Source organism: Nanorana parkeri, unplaced genomic scaffold, assembly GCF_000935625.1.
Source record: "Nanorana parkeri isolate BGI_ZX_2015 unplaced genomic scaffold, ASM93562v1 scaffold29, whole genome shotgun sequence".
In the NCBI taxonomy this organism is placed as follows: Eukaryota; Metazoa; Chordata; class Amphibia; order Anura; family Dicroglossidae; genus Nanorana; species Nanorana parkeri.
In genome coordinates this window covers 3,054,834-3,072,823 of record NW_017306297.1, presented here as the reverse complement: position 1 = coordinate 3,072,823, position 17,990 = coordinate 3,054,834, and the positions used below count along the sequence as shown (strand labels likewise).

Here is a 17,990-nt window from a genome sequence, read left to right as displayed (position 1 = left end):
GATGCTGTAATCAGCTCAATCTCAGCTTCTGCTTCACACAGCTTCTGATTGCACAAAGCAATATATACTGTGGGAGTTAGGTGAAGTAAATAAAATAAAACAAGGATTTCAAGATAAATAAATAATAAAAGGTTTCTCACTATTTAAATTAGATGTTAATCACATCATCTAGCGAGGTAGATCCATTGTCAACCAAGGTGAACAATGCCCCTGACCCCCACAACAATCTCATGTCACATATGACAGATTCCCGGTTGGATGCTAAGTCAACAAATCGGCCGGTGGTGATGGCTGACATCATTGACCATATATTGTACTGACCATTTTTGATCAATAACATCACCCAGGATCCCCAACAACTTGCTAAAGGGGCCCATACACCTTGCGATTATCGTACGATAATCCCGCGATCGTACGATAATCTCAAGGTGTATGGAAGGCGTGCGACCTCTGCTACTGTACGGTCGCAGGACTTTTGTCTTAAGAGCATGTTCGAAAACCCGCCGAGAATCGTACGATTGTCGGCGGGTTTGTGGCATGCTCGTAAGACAAATACCGAACGGGCCGGTGTGCGCAAGCGCACACTGCCGTTCAGCATTGCAGTCATCGGAAGCCAGCCCCTCGGCGGGGAGGGCATGCGATGATCGCAAGTACGATCTGCCTGTCCAAGATTTGCAGATCGTACGTTTTTTTAATTACCTTACAACCATCGCAAGACAAAAGTCTTGCGATGGTTGTAAGGTCTATGGCCAGCTTTACAATGTGAAACAAGCTGACAGGTGGAAATCTGTCAATTAATTGTGGTAGTGATTACGACACTAAATTCACGACTTCCAAGTACACAAGCCGAAGGTCCAGGTAAGCAGATGAACAGGCCCATTTACTTAGCCTGTTCCTAAAATACTTCATGGTCGACCTGAACTTAAAGCTCCTACCTAGTCAGAAGCAAAACAGAAATACATGTGTACATTATCCCCAACAACATTTTCTTTTATGTTGGAACTATACAGTCCTCAGTTTCCGTGAGAATGCACAGTGAGTCTATAGCTGCATGGGGTTGTTCAGAAAGTCCCTAAAAAAGAGAGAAATGTGGTAGCAGCCATGGCCAGCCTCCATATAAAATGCTAGTCGCATGGTTGCCATGGTCACCTGACCCCAAGCAAGTATGCAGCAAGTGAAGAAAACACTTAAATGGCTTAATTTAGATATTTAACATACTGTATATAATGTTTTCATGTGTGTGTATATTAGAAGATATTCATATAGAAATGTTTTCCAATAAACTAGCTAAGTAATTAAACAGTTTAGCACTAAAAATTGGACTAATGTGAACTTAAGCTTGGTAGCTATATATTTCCATATCCTAATACAATTATTTTCCATTAACATTTCCTTTTTGAAATTTTCAGCATGTATTTTAAAGAATTTGCTAGTTTTGGGTAGTTAGAATTTGTAGACCAGTGACCAAGTTACAGTGTTTTAAAGTTCAAATGTCAGTCTCATATGTGGTCTAGTAGCCATCAATCATGTCGGCATGGGTAGGTCACAGCCATCTGAAAACAATTAGGCCCAAATGATAACAGAATGAAAACCTCCAAATTTAATGAGCAGAACTTGGTGTCCACACACTCTTGTTCCATCCGCCCTTACCCCAAGTCATAGTCATGTAAATGATTAATCACACTAATTATAGCTTCTCTGTGACCAAAGTATATAGAAATATCGTTAATCACACATCAGAGACCTATCTACCTAAACAATACAAAGCTGTTAGTTTTCTTAAATAGTATTGTTTGAATTTTAAGCATTAGCTCAAAAAAATATGAATAAAAAAATAAACAATTATGAACAGTGATGAAGTTCCAACTGATGAGGAGTAGTTTAGTACATTTTTCTAACATCTATGATCCATAATAAATTCTCATTCTTTTTTTTGCAAAAAGTGACAAATTGTTTGGGGGGTATATTCAACCATGGCCCATTTCACTCCAAGCTTTTCTCAATGGGAAAGTGCAACTAAGGGGTCTATTCACGAAGCAGCTAAAGAATCTAGCCGTAGCTTCGGCTGATCCTTTCGCCTAGCTTCGGCCACAGGACCCCTTTGGTTCAGTAGAACCAAAGGGCTGCTGTACGGGCTATTCACTATAGCCCGTACAGCTCCCGAAGTTGGCTGAGCGGCTCAGTCGAGCAGAAGGCATATCACAGCAGCAGAGGGCGGGTGCAATAGCTAGTTTGCTATTGCAAAGTGAAATAGCCAATAGGAATCTAGCTATGCATTCCTATAGTGTTTTCCCTTTTTTTGACGGCAGCAGAACCGCTCGGCCAATAGAAAACAGTTGGGCGGAGCTAGCTGTCACTGCTAGCTCCGCACAATCGTTTTCTATTTTTTTTCTACTTTTTTAACTACTTTTCTATTCTGCTCGGTACCACAGAGGTACCGGGCAGTATAGCCGAGCCGAATGACGCTCAGCGGCATTCGGCTATTTACTCACTGCTGTTCGGCATCTATGAGAAGTAGGCCGGTGGGCTCAGTCGAGCCGAAGGCATATGCTTCGACTCGACTAAGCCAAGGTGAAAGCCGAAGCTGGCCGGCCGACAGCCTGCTTCTGACAGCTGCGCGGAGCCAGCCGTGATGTGATGGCTGGCTCCAGCCAGCTAACCTGGGACACTGATCTCCAGACAGCCTAACTCTCCCGGGCACTCCGGGAGTCTCCCGCTCCTGGCCGCCCAGGAGAGAAACACTGCTTTTTCTTTTTTATTCTGACACGGAGCCGTTGGCTGGCATCAGAATAAAAAAAAAAAATTCACCATAGGAATGCCTTGCTAGATTGCTATTGGCTATTTCAATTTGCAATAGCCAATAGCAAACTAGCTATTGCACCCGCCCACTGCTGCAGTTCTCTATCAGCAGAGGGTGGGTACAATAGCTAGTTTGCTATTGGCTATTGCAAATTGAAATAGCCAATAGGGATCTAGTAATGCATTCCTATGGCGAAAATGTTTTTTTTCCCCTTTTTTTGACGGCAGCAGAACCGCCGGCCAATAGAAAACAGTTGGGCGGAGATAGCTGTCACTGCTAGCTCCGCACAATCGTTTTCTATTTATTTTTCTGTACTTTTTTAACAATTTTTCTGTTCTGTCCGGTCCCACAGAGGGACCGAGTAGAACAGCCGAGTCGAATGCCGCTCGGCGGCATTCGGCCATTCACTCACTGCTGTTTGGCATCTATAAGAATAGACCAAACAGTAGCGAGTAGCCTGCCGGAGGTCGGCTTAGCCAATCCAGATGTTGGATTGGCTGAGTCGAACTCCTTCTGCACTTTGGTTCGGCGCCGCCAGCTGTCTTCCGGGTTCCGTCCCTTGCGAGCGTACGTGTCGCACAGGGGCGGAACCGGCAGGAGATTCAAAAGAAAAAAACGGAAAAAAAATTGCAAAAAAATTCGGAAAAAAATCGACCCGAAAAAGAAAATAATCATACCGCCATGGAGGCTACACAAAGAGAACACACCAAAGAAGCACTGCTCTTCCACAGCTCAGGAAAGGAATGAGCTGGATGCTTGCCGCTGGGAGCATGTGCTCACTCCAATATGAGCCCATACAAACAGCCAGCCCATACAAGCCACAGCCAGGTTTTCTTCTGATTTAAACTAAGGCCCGTTCCCACCAGGGCGGTACGGCCACGTGGATTTGGCCGCGCTGAACCGTCGACATGAACGATCTCATACATTGCTATGGGGACCGTTCATGCGACCGCGCAGATTTTAATGGAACAGCGCTAAAACGCAATAAAAAACGCCCAAACCCGCCTTTTTAAAATTTGCTGAACTTCAACCGCCCTGGTGTGAACATGGCCTTAGAGTTTAATTGGGCTTTGAGATGTACTATTATAGTGGTAGGAACTGTATCTTTATTTTTACATATGCATTGTATTATTTTCTCCTGATTACCATTTTCCTTTCCAACTCTAGATGACTAATACCACAAATGTCATAAGAAAGACAATTTGCAAAAAAATTAAACAAATCTTAAATTCTTTTTAAAACAAGCCTGTTTTATATAACAGATATAACCAAATGTAATAAATAACCATTAACCATCTTACGAAAATAAATCACTTCCTTACATAGGAAGTACCTGGTACAATTATGCAGACTATTTTTACATAGAGTCTCATGGTATGTCACAAACTGATTTTTGCCAGGCACTAATTTTATGTTAGTTTAAATAGGTGAGTAAAAATGTCATGTCTGTGTATTAAATTATAATGAGCCTGGTTCTTTTTATTTTGCCTATTTTCACACCGTTTTGAACTTGTAACCTTAGACCTATTAGGGGTGTCAAAGCATGGTCCACCTTGTCTATTAATAGCTATTACAATGCTGTTAGTCATTGTAGTATTTGATAGTGTGAATCTGATGCTTGACGTTTTCCAGGGATGGATGATGCAAGATATTAATCACATGTGATACAGCTTGGGCTGAAAGCCAGTTAAAAAGGTCACAAGTTCATAAGTAGGTCCTTTAAGACATCCTCTAGTATGTCGGAACTCTGAGGCTATCAAGGTAATCTTCATCTATCTCTTGGAAAAAAACTGACTTTTTTCCCTTCCACATTCAGTTTAAATAAGCCAGCTCAGCAGGGGTGAAAAACATTACAAATTATCTGTTTTTCCGCTTTGTATCCTTCTTTTGAATATGTCTAGGTGATCTCTTAACCTATTGTGGCAGGCAGAAGAAGCTAATTAGAGGAAATGTCTTTAAGCTCTATTAAAATTGTATTTTTATTTTTGGAATTTTATTTTCAGTAAAATATACAGTAGATAGATAGATAGATAGATTTCTAGAATTTAAACTATTTTTTGTTTCCATTTTAAGAACGTTTGAAGATCCTAAAACACCTGGAATGTACTTAATACAGAAAAGAACATATTTGAAGATTTTTAAATAGTTAGGGTCCAATAACACCATTGCATTGGAATGTAAAAAGAGTACTATCTTTACTTGTATTATTACAGTTACTAAAATACAATATTTTTTCGTGGAAATGGACCTTTAGGGCCCAACTTCGGGCACAAGAGAAAAACCGCTTACAGTGGAGACCCCCCACACTACAAAGGTTAAATTCTTGCTAAGTCAGGGGTAGTAATAGGTAAAGCAATAAAGCGTAATACTTACCTTGTTCCTTGCTGCCTGCCATAATTCCTGGCCCCCTGGGAGTTTTGGGTGTTCCTCTCCGCCTTTGTGTTTTCCAACACCTTTAGCATATTGCATTAGTAATTAGTACTGTGGTCAGGGGAGGCAGGTGAGGCAGAGCCTCACCTAGAATTAAGGAGGAAAAAGCTGTCAGCTTCAAATCTGAAGCTGACAGCTTTTTCTCCATTCAGATCGGCATCTAACAGGTTACAGAGCAGGAAAATCCTCCACACTGTGTAACCTGTCATGGACGTAGAGCTGCCTGTTAAATACAGGCAGCGCTGCATCCGGCTTTTGACAGGTAGTTAGGTTACATAGCAGCGGACTTCCTCACTGCTTGTGTAACCTAACTATTGAGGCAAGAGCTGTCACAGCCTCTACACTTTGCTAGAGGCGTGAGCTCTGTGGATGGCTTGGACCAATGGCAAAGCGCCATTGGTCCAAGCTGTCTAATCAAAAAAAGAAAAAAACCCATTGAGGCCATCGATCTCGATGCCTCAGCAGTGACGAGCAAGTGAGGGGCAGGGAGGCTCCTCCCTGTCTCCTCCCTTCCTCCTTTACACTAGCTTGGGGGCGGGCTTCATCTGACGGGGCGGGACTCCGGTTGGCAGAGAGCGGGGCTTTGGTCAGTGAGGCGGGGTGGTACGTGCTGGGAGCGAGGCTGGGGAATGCCTCACCCGGAACAAGAGGTACCGCATGTCACTGGCCTAGTTGCACAGACAGTGGAAAGGACTTAAAGGGGTATGATTACAAAAAACCTGAGCCCATTTACTGTACACAGGACACACATATGCCACAGTCCTTCAGCGTGCACGCAATATGCCAAGCGAGTGTTTCACAGACATAACCCCAACCTCAGCACAATTGACACTCTAAAAGTCCTACATTTAATATAAAACAAACAGGATTCGCAATATTTGTTTTTTTACAAATATAAGGCCACCTCTTTGTTGGTGACAGTAATTTACAAACCTGCAATATGCAGGATAACTACTATTTTTAGGATTTGCAGTAGACCTACACATAATGCACATAGATATACTGGTGAATTGCAGTTAGAGGCTGCCACTATTAAAACGAGCCACTAAACCGGTAACATTTCTCTTAATATGCCTACCATTAAATTTAACATGGGGATACAAATGTAATACGTTACATAAAAAGGAGACAAGTAAATATTCATTTTTGGAGGTATATTTAGTTCGGTTTGTAAATATAATCAACCTATTAGCCTATTTGAAATTATTCAGTTCTAATATGTAATCATTTTTCCTTGTAAATGCTAAGTGTATTAGAATATATGTATGTTTTGTTGTCCCTAAAAGATTGAACAGTGTTCGGCTCACTTCACTTCTGATCGGTCATTCACTCGGCTGCCCTCGGCAGCTTTGTGAATAGACCCCATTGCTGGTATAGGAAGTATGTATAATAAAAGAACAGAAAATAGTGGGGGGAATTTATCAATACTGGAGAAGACAAAAACTGGTGCAGCTGTGCATGGCAACCAATCATCTTCTATCTTCAGTTTGTTCAGTTAAGATTTGGAAATGAAAGAGAGAACCTGATTGGTTGCCGTGCACAGCTGCTCCAGTTTTTGTCTGCTCCAATTTTTATAAATTCCCCTCAGTGTGTTTTTATTGCTAAAATGGTTGATGTGTTCGTTTTTTATTGCAATTCCTAAGCCCACACTACAAAATGTCATCAGAATTTATTATGTTTGGATGCTAGATAATGGCAGCGCTAAAGTTTTTTTAGACTTTAGATATTTATTTATACTACTGTAAATCATGAAAGAGGCATATAACTTTATCACCTGCACCATTGAGTGTAGTGAATTCATGCATTGTACAAACCACATGTAGCAATCTGAGAAGAGCGGGGGATCTATATCAGATGCTATATTCAGACTATGGTGTGGGGTCCTGTTTGAAGCTGGGGGAGTGACCCTGCTAGAGGTTGCACCCACCCAGACACAGATTGCTAACAGATTCATGTATAAGAGCAGAACAGTTTAGAGACAGAGTTGCAGTCACCTGTGACAATGGCTGTAACTTTCTTCAATGGAAAACTGGGTGTTTTGCTGGTGTACAGTATTCTAGTGGGTGCTGCTTTAGCCAGGAGAGGGAACAAAAAGGATGAAGGAGACACTGAGAAGAAGATAACGCTAGCTAGATGCACATCACGCTGTCTGACCCTGCATATCACACAGCTGTCTGCCAGCTTCAGAAGTCTTCAGGTATCTGGGTCACAGAATATAAAGTAACTGCACTAAGTCTATGCAATTTTGTTCTTTCTCCTTTGTGAATATATGGTAGCAAAGTATATGGTCAAAGAGGAGCAATCAGACGTTCGATTTTACTACAGAAGTAAATAAAAAACATCTATACTTTTAAATAACAAACTAAAAGATTAGCAAATGTATATTTAGCAAATTGAAATCTCACTTCAATTATTTACATAAACACAGGTTTGCATAGAATATACTCATGCAATCCATTTGTTGGTCTCATTTAATTAGCATCTATTTTTTTATTTACAGGATGATCATATTTTGGCTTGGTGTGGGAAAAAGCGACGGTGCTCACAGGTAAGTACAAATTATTGTGATTTCCAAATTATATATATAGAGTTGAATTTATCAAAACTGGAGCACACAGAATCTGGACCAGTTGTGCATGGTAACCAATCAGCTTCTATCTTACATTTTCAAAGCTTGTGACACTAAACTCAGGAGTTAAATCTTAAAAATACATTCAAGTACCTCAACTATTAACACAACTGTATCACTCGGCTGTAGATCCTCCAATCATCTCTGAATTCATGCTGACACTGTCCTTCCTTCTGGAGGGTGGCTACTTTTATCATACGTATTTCCTATACCTGCAATGTGTTTATCTTTTAGAGGCAACAAAACATACATTCTAATACACTTAGCATTTACAAGGAAAAAGTATTACGTATTAGAACCAAATAATTTCAAATAGGCTAATAGGTTGATTATATTTACAAACCGAACTAAATATACCTCCAAAAATGAATATTTACTTGTCTCCTTTTTATGTAACGTATTACATTTGTATCCCAATGTAAAATTTTATGGTAGGCATATTAAGAGAAATGTCACCGGTTTAGTGGCTCGTTTTAAAAGCGGCAGCCTCTAACTGCATTTCACCAGTATATCTATTTGCATTATGTGTAGGTCTACTGCAAATCCTAAAAATAGTAGTTATCCTGCATATTGCAGGTTTGTAAATTACTGTCAGCAACAAAGAGGATGGCCTTGTATTTGTAAAATAGCCAAATATTGCGAATCCTGTTTGTTTTATATTAAATGTAGGACTTTAGAGTGTCAGCCAACCCAAAAAGTATATATTTTTGACGGGTGCTAGAGAGTTACAAAGTATATGTAAACCCATTACTACTACTTACTGCATATGAGCATTAAACAACACTCCAACAATAACTGGCCATAAACCCTATAATTTCACTAATCTTAAATACCCTTTTTGCCTCCTTTATCTTGCAGTCGTGTCATATAGCCCATGTACCTCCACACTTCACTGGTCGATAGTGAGGCAGAGATTAGTTTCAACGTGTGACAAAGCTCTGAGCCAGAGCGTTATATGAAAGAACACATGCTCATACCCCTTCAGAAGTGCGTCCTTCTCCCTGCTGGCCATTGGGTGGTGCAGACATGTTACAGGATGTTAGGTTCTTTAAGGCTAGGTCCCCATGGTCCCTGTGTGTGTTGTAAAGTAGTCACTGCCCAAGCTCACTTCTGTGCTGGACTACAATCTCAATAAAAATGAGTAAACTAAACATGAGATTGTAGACCATCACGGGAGCGAGCTTGGAGCTGTGGCTACTTTACAACACACACGGGGACCATAGGAAACAAAAGTAGTCACCCTCCAGAAGGAAGGACAGTGCCAGCATCAATTCAGAGATGATTTGAGGATCTACAGCTGAGTAATGCACAAATAGGATACATTTTTGAAAAGGGTACTTGAATGTATTTTGAAGATTTAACTCCTCAGGTTACAGCAACTTAACTGAACAAACTGAAAGGAGAAGCTTATTGGTTGCTATCGAAAACTATTGCAGGTTCTGTCTGTTCCAGTTTTGATAAATTCTCCCCACCGTGTTCAGGAGAATAACATTTAGTGGTTTGTGATAACTAGCAGTTATGAAATGTGTTGATTCAAAATGGAAATGCGTAGATGCTGCTTAACTTGGAGAATTCAAAAGCCTGAATTGAGCAGAGGGTTAGCGTGGCTCATAGACAGAGGCTAGATGTGCTTGTGCGTCCAGTGCTTATGCGTATCAGCCTTGCAAGGTTTACACTTACATGTGATCATTACATGCTGCTGTCACCTTCTTTCAGGTAACATACTCACACTGAATACTATATTTTAGGTAAATACATCAAATGCATACCACAAGGAGTAACAAAATTCCTAATATGGATATGTAAATATTAGACATGTGCACCGGAAAAAAAATTGTTTAGTTTCGTTTCATTTTGATTCGGATTTTGCGTTATTTTGTTTTTTGGGATTCAGGTCTGAAAGTCAATTTGTTTCGGGATTCGGATTCGGACTAAATTCGTTAGCGGTAGTCTGTACGGAATTTTGTTTAGTTCGTTTGTGGCAGCAAAATGACATATGAGGGGAGAAAAAAAGATTTTTTTTTCCGTCAAATGTAACTTTGCTGCAACTAAATTTCGTCCAACAAACGAAATTTCATACAGAGTACCGCTAACGAATTTCGGGAATCGGAAATTCGGATTAGTTTGCTTTCGTTATATCTCTAATTCAGAATTCGGTTACATCCGAATCTCCGAAATTTCGTCCGAATTTCGTTTCGGGACGCACATGTCTAGTAAATATTAACATATGAGAATTTAATAAGATAGAGCTAATGATATGAAGTAACCCATAGCAATTAACTAGAAGAAGAATAATGTTAGACCGATAGCTGTGCTACCCACATCTTTACAAGATTCTTATATTAAAAGATGAATATTAGTTTATAAGTGTAGGAATCAAGATAATAATAATAATAATAATAATAATAATAATAGCAACACAAATTACAAATTCTGGTCTTTTTTTGGAGAGTGAAAATAGTATGGATTATTGCAGGGTCAACTAAGCAGACAATTAGTTTTTTGCACCCAGGGACAAGATTGGTAGCTTTTAGCTCTGAGAGGTCAATACTGGCAGTGTGTCGTGTAATCTTAAACAGTGTCATCAGTAATTGTTTTAGGACTACAGTACACTTCCCTGCTATGTTATGCAGAAGAGTAGCACATGGAAGGTGTTCTGTTGTGCTTATACACATTGAGGGGAATTTATCAAATCTGGAGCAATCAAAAACTGGAGCAGCTGTGCATGGCAACCAATCAGCTTCTATCTTTCATTTTAAAATCTTAACTGAACAAACTGAAGAGAGAAGCTGATTGGATGCCCTGGGCAACTGCTCCAGATTGTGTTTGCACTAGTTTTGATAAATTCCCCTCATTCTGTCCTAGGGTGACAAGCCTGCTCTTCCATAGATGAAGTACAGTGAGTGAATGTTGTCACCCTAGGACAGAAAGAATATTACTGGCAGGATCACCAGGTGAAAAAAGAAAAATCTCTAAAGAAAGAAAAACAATTTAGTCACCACATCTAAGGACTGTTAAGCTACATTATATTCCATTTCGTTTTTAAAGCAAACCTGCACTTCACCCATTCACATAAAACCAACAGCTTTGTGTTAATCCCCCACCTGTCTTCATCATATACTTATCCTTCCTTTACCCCCTGCTGCTCCAATCAGCGCCAAGAGCTGAGGAGGAAAATACACAGTACTTCTGGATATGGAGAAGCATGTGACTTGCTGCATGTGACAGGGGTGAGCCAATCAGCAATGTCACATGAAGAGTCCTTAGCCCTGTGCTAGCTACAATACTGACTTTCCTTTACTCCCGGCAACTTAACAGAGAAACGGGAGTGAAGGGAGAGTCAGTAGATGCTTCTGAGAAGGATAAATTAAAATGAACCTGTTGCTTTGCCCTGTGTGGGCAAAACCGGGGTTCACTTTAAGTAGTCTGAATCTAATGTTAGGTGGCACTGGTCATACTGCATGACAACACCAATGCTGGAGGCAGGCCCCAGGCACTTTGCACAGGTTATAGACATTATCTGCAAAGATGCCAGTCTAGCAGAAATTTTACCCCAGTGCTGCAAGGACATTTACACTCTTTTATTTATTAACAGAAAGGCATAAAAATCATTGAACACTTTCAAAACAATCTTTGTGTCTAGTTATTTTCTTAACTAGCCGGATCTGCCATATAATCTATGTTTTTCTGTTATGGTAAATTCCATTCTTATTTTATATTTATTTTATTTTAAGATGGGATTTAATGAAAAGCAAGATTTAGATTCCAAAAAATGTTCATATCAATGTTTTTTTTACACAACTTGTATATACTGTATATAAAAAGTAATATTTGGTACTGTGCAGAACAAGCTCATATACACTAGCTGAGCTGCAGGGCACAATATTTGCACTTATGGCTCCAGAGGAACTAAAAAGCAGAATACTGAAAAGAATGTACCTTTCTTAAAGGATCACTGTCAATTATCAATATTGTGCTCGGATAACTGCATGCACTTAACATATTAATGGTAATGTTAAGCAGATGATTTGTATTTATTTCACATGCATTTATTTATAATTTTACTTTGTTTAAAAGCAGTTTATCCTGCAAAAGGAACAGTGGCAGGATTGGGACATTTTATAACACAGTCATGGTGTTTGAGCAGTTACGGAACATATTTTGTTTAAAGAACAAGATTTAAGCTATGTAAATAAAATGTGACCTCTTTAAGTACCTCTGCTTGTCCCAAAACCTGTCAATGTTTCTTTTGCTGGAGAATTTGGTCTGCGTTTATGTGTGGAGAAATATATATAAAGTATTCATGTGAAATAAATCCATTAATAAACGGATTATTATCATTACTTACGTTATATTAATATTAGTCGTAATCATGGTTTAATAATATCGTCTTTCATCTGCATTGAATTTATCATGCATTTCAGCGATTTCTTTGCCTATATCTTTCTGCTGTAGCTCCTTTATCTTGGCAGGGGTCCTGAATACACAGGAGTAGATAAGTACTGATAGCATTTACCAGACGCCCAGAGGGAGTAGAAGAGTTATCACTAGGCATGAGGTTCAGGTTCAGTTCAAGTATTGGTTTCAAGGCGAACCCAGCCCATTGATGGACGGCAATTGATTTTTCCACAGCCTGTCCCCGTGCACAAGTACTACAGTAATAACTGGCTGCATGTGTTTTTTTTTTACAGGGCATATTTACTCATTTTTGCTGCCTGCATGTGTTTTTATTTGCAGGGCATATTACCTGACTGTTGTTGTCTGCATTTTTAACAGGCCCTTTTCTAAGTGATATTATTAAAATTAAAGTTTAAATGAGATTATAGTAGTTGAGTTTACATCTACTTTAACAAACTATGCTTGAGTTTTATGAACTGCAGTGCTGGGTACTTCTTATGTGCCCTGCCTGCGTGCACAGATAGGTACGCATAAAAAACGATTAAGGACCAATATTTATCTGCAACAACTGAGTGAAAGCTTTGTCAACACCTTAGCTACATTTTTTTCTATTAATTAAGGTATTTTTCCTTTTTTTTTTTTGCATTGTTTGAAAGAAAAAGGTGAAAGAACAGTGTGCACCTAAACCACATTACATTACTTACATTTACAGCACACCCCTATCCCCATAGATAAAATAATATTTAGGCATACACCGGTTAGGCCTATTATTTCTGATTAATACTCTCTTGCTGCTGGCCGATTTTATACTGCCTGTGCTCTGTCACTAGAATATTGGGCAGTGCTTTGTTATTAAAAATTGTCCATTTGATGGCCAGTTTTACATTGCTGTGTCATCTGCAGTATCTTAATTCTTGTAGTAAACACCTGCCTGTACTATGTGTTTCTAGTAAATTGGGTCTAGCCTTGCTATTTAAAATCATCCTGTTGCTGTCCAGTTTTACACTGCTGTGTCATTTGCAGTCTCTTATTAGTAAAACAACTGGCCATACTCTTAGGGGGTTATTCACAAAGCTGCCGAAGGATCTAGCCGTAGCTTCGGCTGATCCTTCGGCTAGGTTCGGCCCCAGGACCCCTTCGGTTCATTAGAACCGAAGGGCTTCTGTAAGGGCTATTCACTGTAGGCTGTACAGCTCCCGAAGTTGGCCGAGCGGTTCAGTCGAGCCAAAGGCATATGCTTCGGCTCGGCTGAGCCCAGGTGAAAGGCGAAGCTGGCCGAACATTGGCTGGCCGACAGCCTGCTACTGACAGCTGCGCAGAGCCAGCCGTCATCTCACGGCTGGCTCCGGCCACTTGCAGAGACAGATCAGCGTCCCTGGTTACCAGGTAACAAGGGATGTCGATCTGACATTACACTGAGAACCCGGCGGAGCCGCCGTGATATCACAGCTGCTCCATCGGGTTCTCAGTGTGTAATGACAGATGGGCGTCCCTGGTACCAGATAACGGGAGTTTATCTATTACCTGGTATTAGATAGCGGCTCCCAGCCGCCCGGAAGAGAAACACTTTCTCCAGGAAAGGTTTACTCTGCTCGATTCAGCAGAGTAAACCTTTCCCTGCTCTGTTATTTTTTTTTTCTTCTGACATCAGAGCCGCCTGCCGCCGTCAGTCAGAAAAAAACCAGCATTGGAATGCATAGCTACATTCCTATTGGCTATTTCACTTTGCAATAGCCAATAGCAAACTAGCTATTGCACCCGCCCACTGCTGCTGTCAATCAGCAGAGGGGACCTGAAGTTCTCCATCAGGTCCCCCTCCAGTGATTGACAGCCGCAGAGGGGGGGTGCAATAGCCAGCTTGCTATTGGATATTGCAAATTAAAATAGCCAATAGGAATCTAGCTATGCATTCCTATGCTGATTTTCTTTTTTCTTTAGTCTGGCGGCAGCAGCTGTCAGAATGCGCTCCGCCCAATTGTTTTCAAATTTTTTTCGACTTTTTTTTACTGTTTTTTTTGGCCGAACATGCTGAGCATGTTCGGCCGACCCGAAGCCAGCCGCAGAAAGCCGATGTACGGCTGATTTAAGTCGGTGTAAAGCGTTCGGGTCGGTTATTCACGCGGCTGCCCTCAGCAGCTTTGTGAATAACTCCCTTAGTCTCTAGTACATTTGCACAGTTCTCCTTAACGTTTAGCTTTGTCTAATTAGAATGCATCAGGCATTTGTTACTGACAGTCTGATCAAAAGCTACCTTTTTTGGTGCAGTACCTCACTGCATTCTTATATTAAAAAAATTGTGCACCCAAAAAAACCACACAGACTCACCCTTTAAATGTAGCTTTTCAGTCACATTTCACACCTCCCCACTGCGGTGAAGGTCCTCTCTGACATGACACATGCAGCAAGGCTAGCACCTCAACGGCATATTGGGCCACTTCCAGCCAGAAGTACATCCTTCACACCCAGATGCTCACGAATATAATTGCTTGTGAACATTTTAGTTACAGCCTTGCCGACACTGGCTGTGCTTGCTTAAACAGGGCAGGGACGGCCTTATGAGGAAAAACAAATGACCAATGTAAAAAAAAACTGGAAAAAAAAGTGATGTTGTGGGGGAAGATGGCTGGTTCTGGACCAGCATCTGGCTTTAAGCATCAAAAATCATGTTTCTGCCCTTTTTGTCTTGTGTCAGAAACTTCACACTCATTGATTAAGGCCTAATCTAGTTCTCCTTTTCACCAATTAGAGCCATTCCTCCTTCTCTATTCTCACTTACAAAGTGGTCTTCCTTGTGGTTATCACCTCTGTGGGGCATGTGTCCCTTTTTTTTTTTGCTGCAAGGCTCTCCTTTAAGGCCCGGTTCACACCTGGGCGGTTTGTAACGCGTTCCTACGCTCTGCAAAACGCTCAAACACCGAAATCCCATTATTTCGTATGGGTATGGTTCACACCTGGGTGTATTACAGGCCGTATGAACGAGCTACAAAAAGAAGTGCAGGAGCTTCTTTGGGGCGTATTTGCCGCGCGTATCCATTGGTATACAGCCAGGTAGCCCTCGGAAACGCGCGTTTGTCGCGCATTTTTTTACAGTGAATCGCGGTAAAAACGCATGACAAACGCGCATATTCAATACGCCTATGAGCCCAGGGAAAGCCTGCTTCTGACAGCTGGGCGGAGCCAGCCGTAATCTCACGGGTGGCTCCGGCCACTTGCAGAGAGATCTGCATCCCTGGTTACCAAGTAACCAGAGACGCCGTTCTATCATCACACTGAGAACCCCTTGGAGCTGCTGTAAAATCACAGCAGCTCCGCCAGGTTCTGTGTGTAATGACACTGCGGCACCTCAGTACACTGAGGACCCGGCGGAGCTGCTGTAAAATCACAGCAGCTCCACCGGGTTCTGTGTGTAATGACAGAAGGCTTACCTGGCAACAGGGACACCTTCTGTCATTACATCCAGCTCCTCAGTACACTGAGAACCCGGCAGAGCTGCTGTAAAATCACAGCAATTCCGATGGGTTCTGTGTATAATGACACATGGGTAACCGGGGAAGCCCATGTGTCATTACGACTAGAGCTTAGGAGAGCCGGCAGTGATATGAAAGCCGACTCTGCTAAGCTCTCATCTTAATGACAGAACAGCATCTGCTGGTTACTAGGATGCTGTTCTGTCATTAGGATGAGAGCTTGGCAGAGTCGGCTTTCATATCCCCGCCGGCTACGACAAGCTCTAATTCTAATGACAGCTGGTCCCGGCCAATAGATCCGTTGGGCGGATCTAGCCGTTACTGCTGGCTCCGCCCAATTGTTTTCTATTTTCGTTTTTTCTACTTTTTTAACTGTTTTTCTAGTCTGCTCGGTACCACAGAGGTACCGAGCAGAATAGCGGAGCAGAATGCCGCTCAGCTGCATTTATGAGAATAGGCCGAACAGCAGCGAGTAGCCTGCTGGAGGTTCGGCTCAGCCGATCCAGATGTTGAATCGGCTGAGTTGAACTCCTTTTGCACTTTGGGTCGGCCATACATGCTGAGCATGTTTGGCCGACCCGAAGCCACCAGATGTATGGCTTATTTCAGCCGATATACGGCTGAAATCAGCCGTACAAGCCTGAAGTGAATAGCCGAACAGTGTTCGGCTCACTTCACTTCGGGACGGTTGGTCACTGGGCTGCCTACGGCAGCTTTGTGAATAGACCCCAATGTCTGGATTGCAGCATATGCTGCTTTAAAACCTGGATATATCTTTCAGCATTGATGGTGCCTTTCCAGATGTGCAAGCTGCCCATTCCTTACTCACTAATGCACCTCCATACCATCAGAGATGCAGGCTTTTGAACTGAGCACTGATTTTTCCTTAAAAGGTTTAAACATTTGATATGTTTTCTATTTCTAGTGTGAATAAAATATGGGTTTATGAGATTTGCAAATCATTTCATTCTGGTTTTATTTAGATTTTACACAGCGTCCCAACTTTTTTGGAATTGGGGTACTTGCAAGTGGCTGCTGTGCTGTGGTAGGTGTAAAAAAAGGCTTTGTCAGCCACTTAACTACCTTCTGCGTGATTGACAACTGGGAGGGGTGGGGGGTAAAATAAAAGGAAGATCGAGTGGATTGCGGACGGAGGTGTGTTTGGGGTGCCATTCAAATGAATGAAACTGTGTGATTAACGCACCGCACTGATGTGGATGGGCCCTAATCAGAAATGTTTTTCATAAGTACATGCATCCATGCTCTATAAAATAATGTAATACAGATATTTATTACATTTCAGAGAAAACAGTATACCCTCTAACAAAGACTTAATTTTCCTTTCTCATCGAAAGTGCTGCACCATCTTTGTTCAGGAACTATCCAGGGTCAGCATTTACTTCCTGGATGGAGTTGCTGGCTCTAAAATTACATAAATGTAATGTAATTATGTAAATGTTGGTGCCTGTGCAGTTCTTAGCTGTGTTTACAAATGTGTGACTGCTGCAGTCTCCTACTTTTTGAGCTGCTTCAAAGTCACAAAGTTGTAGTCTGACCACTGTGGCAGAGCTGATTGAGGAAATGCTCCCTCCTGCCTGCAGAAGAGTGATGACATCATCCTAACTTAGGCAAGGTCACTAGACTGGAGCTTGAGGAGAGCTTTTATTTATAAAAGGTGGAGCTTTTCTTGAATTATACGTTATGCACACTGACGTGTCAGGAATGCATTCATGAAGACTCGTAAAGTTACTGATCTATTTTTCTGCATCTATAAAAATGAAATATGTTTATTTTTCTTTAATGTAATATCTTATGGTTTTAGAGGATTTATTTTTTGAAAATAAAAGTGATGTATTTGAATACTACTGGGTATATACTTACTACACTAGTATTTTGCAGTGTATGCAGCCATGCATGGGCCAATGGGATGCAGTTTCGCAACAGTGTCAGAAGAAATGTGAGGTAATGACTTTTGTTATCTGAAATTAATATACCTCGATGTATGAGTATGTAAGTTCCAGGATATATCCAAGAATTACTCTTAAACTGCATGTGGAGACCTCATTTTTGGTGTTCAAAGGCTACCCCCGCACTGTAAGGGTTAAGTGCTCGTTGTCTAGGTTCACAAATAACAAAGTTATACTCACCCTAAGCTCGAGCCAGCCAGCTGTCACATGGCCCTACCTCCAGCTTCTCTCTTACTCCGTTGCAACATAGGAATGTTCTTCAGCATCCTCACATCTAAACAATGTGTAAAGACTTGGTG

General features: G+C 41.3%; 1 protein-coding gene across 1 annotated transcript in view; it reads left to right on the top strand.

Annotated features, from left to right (window-relative positions):
* Positions 1-17,990, top strand: part of LOC108795756 (anosmin-1-like) — a 34,438-nt gene that overhangs the window by 9,333 nt on the left and 7,115 nt on the right. The window contains exon 4 of the mRNA XM_018567053.1: positions 17,547-17,686. Coding sequence (XP_018422555.1) covers positions 17,547-17,686 — 140 coding nt within the window. The remainder of the gene's footprint in view (positions 1-17,546; positions 17,687-17,990) is intronic.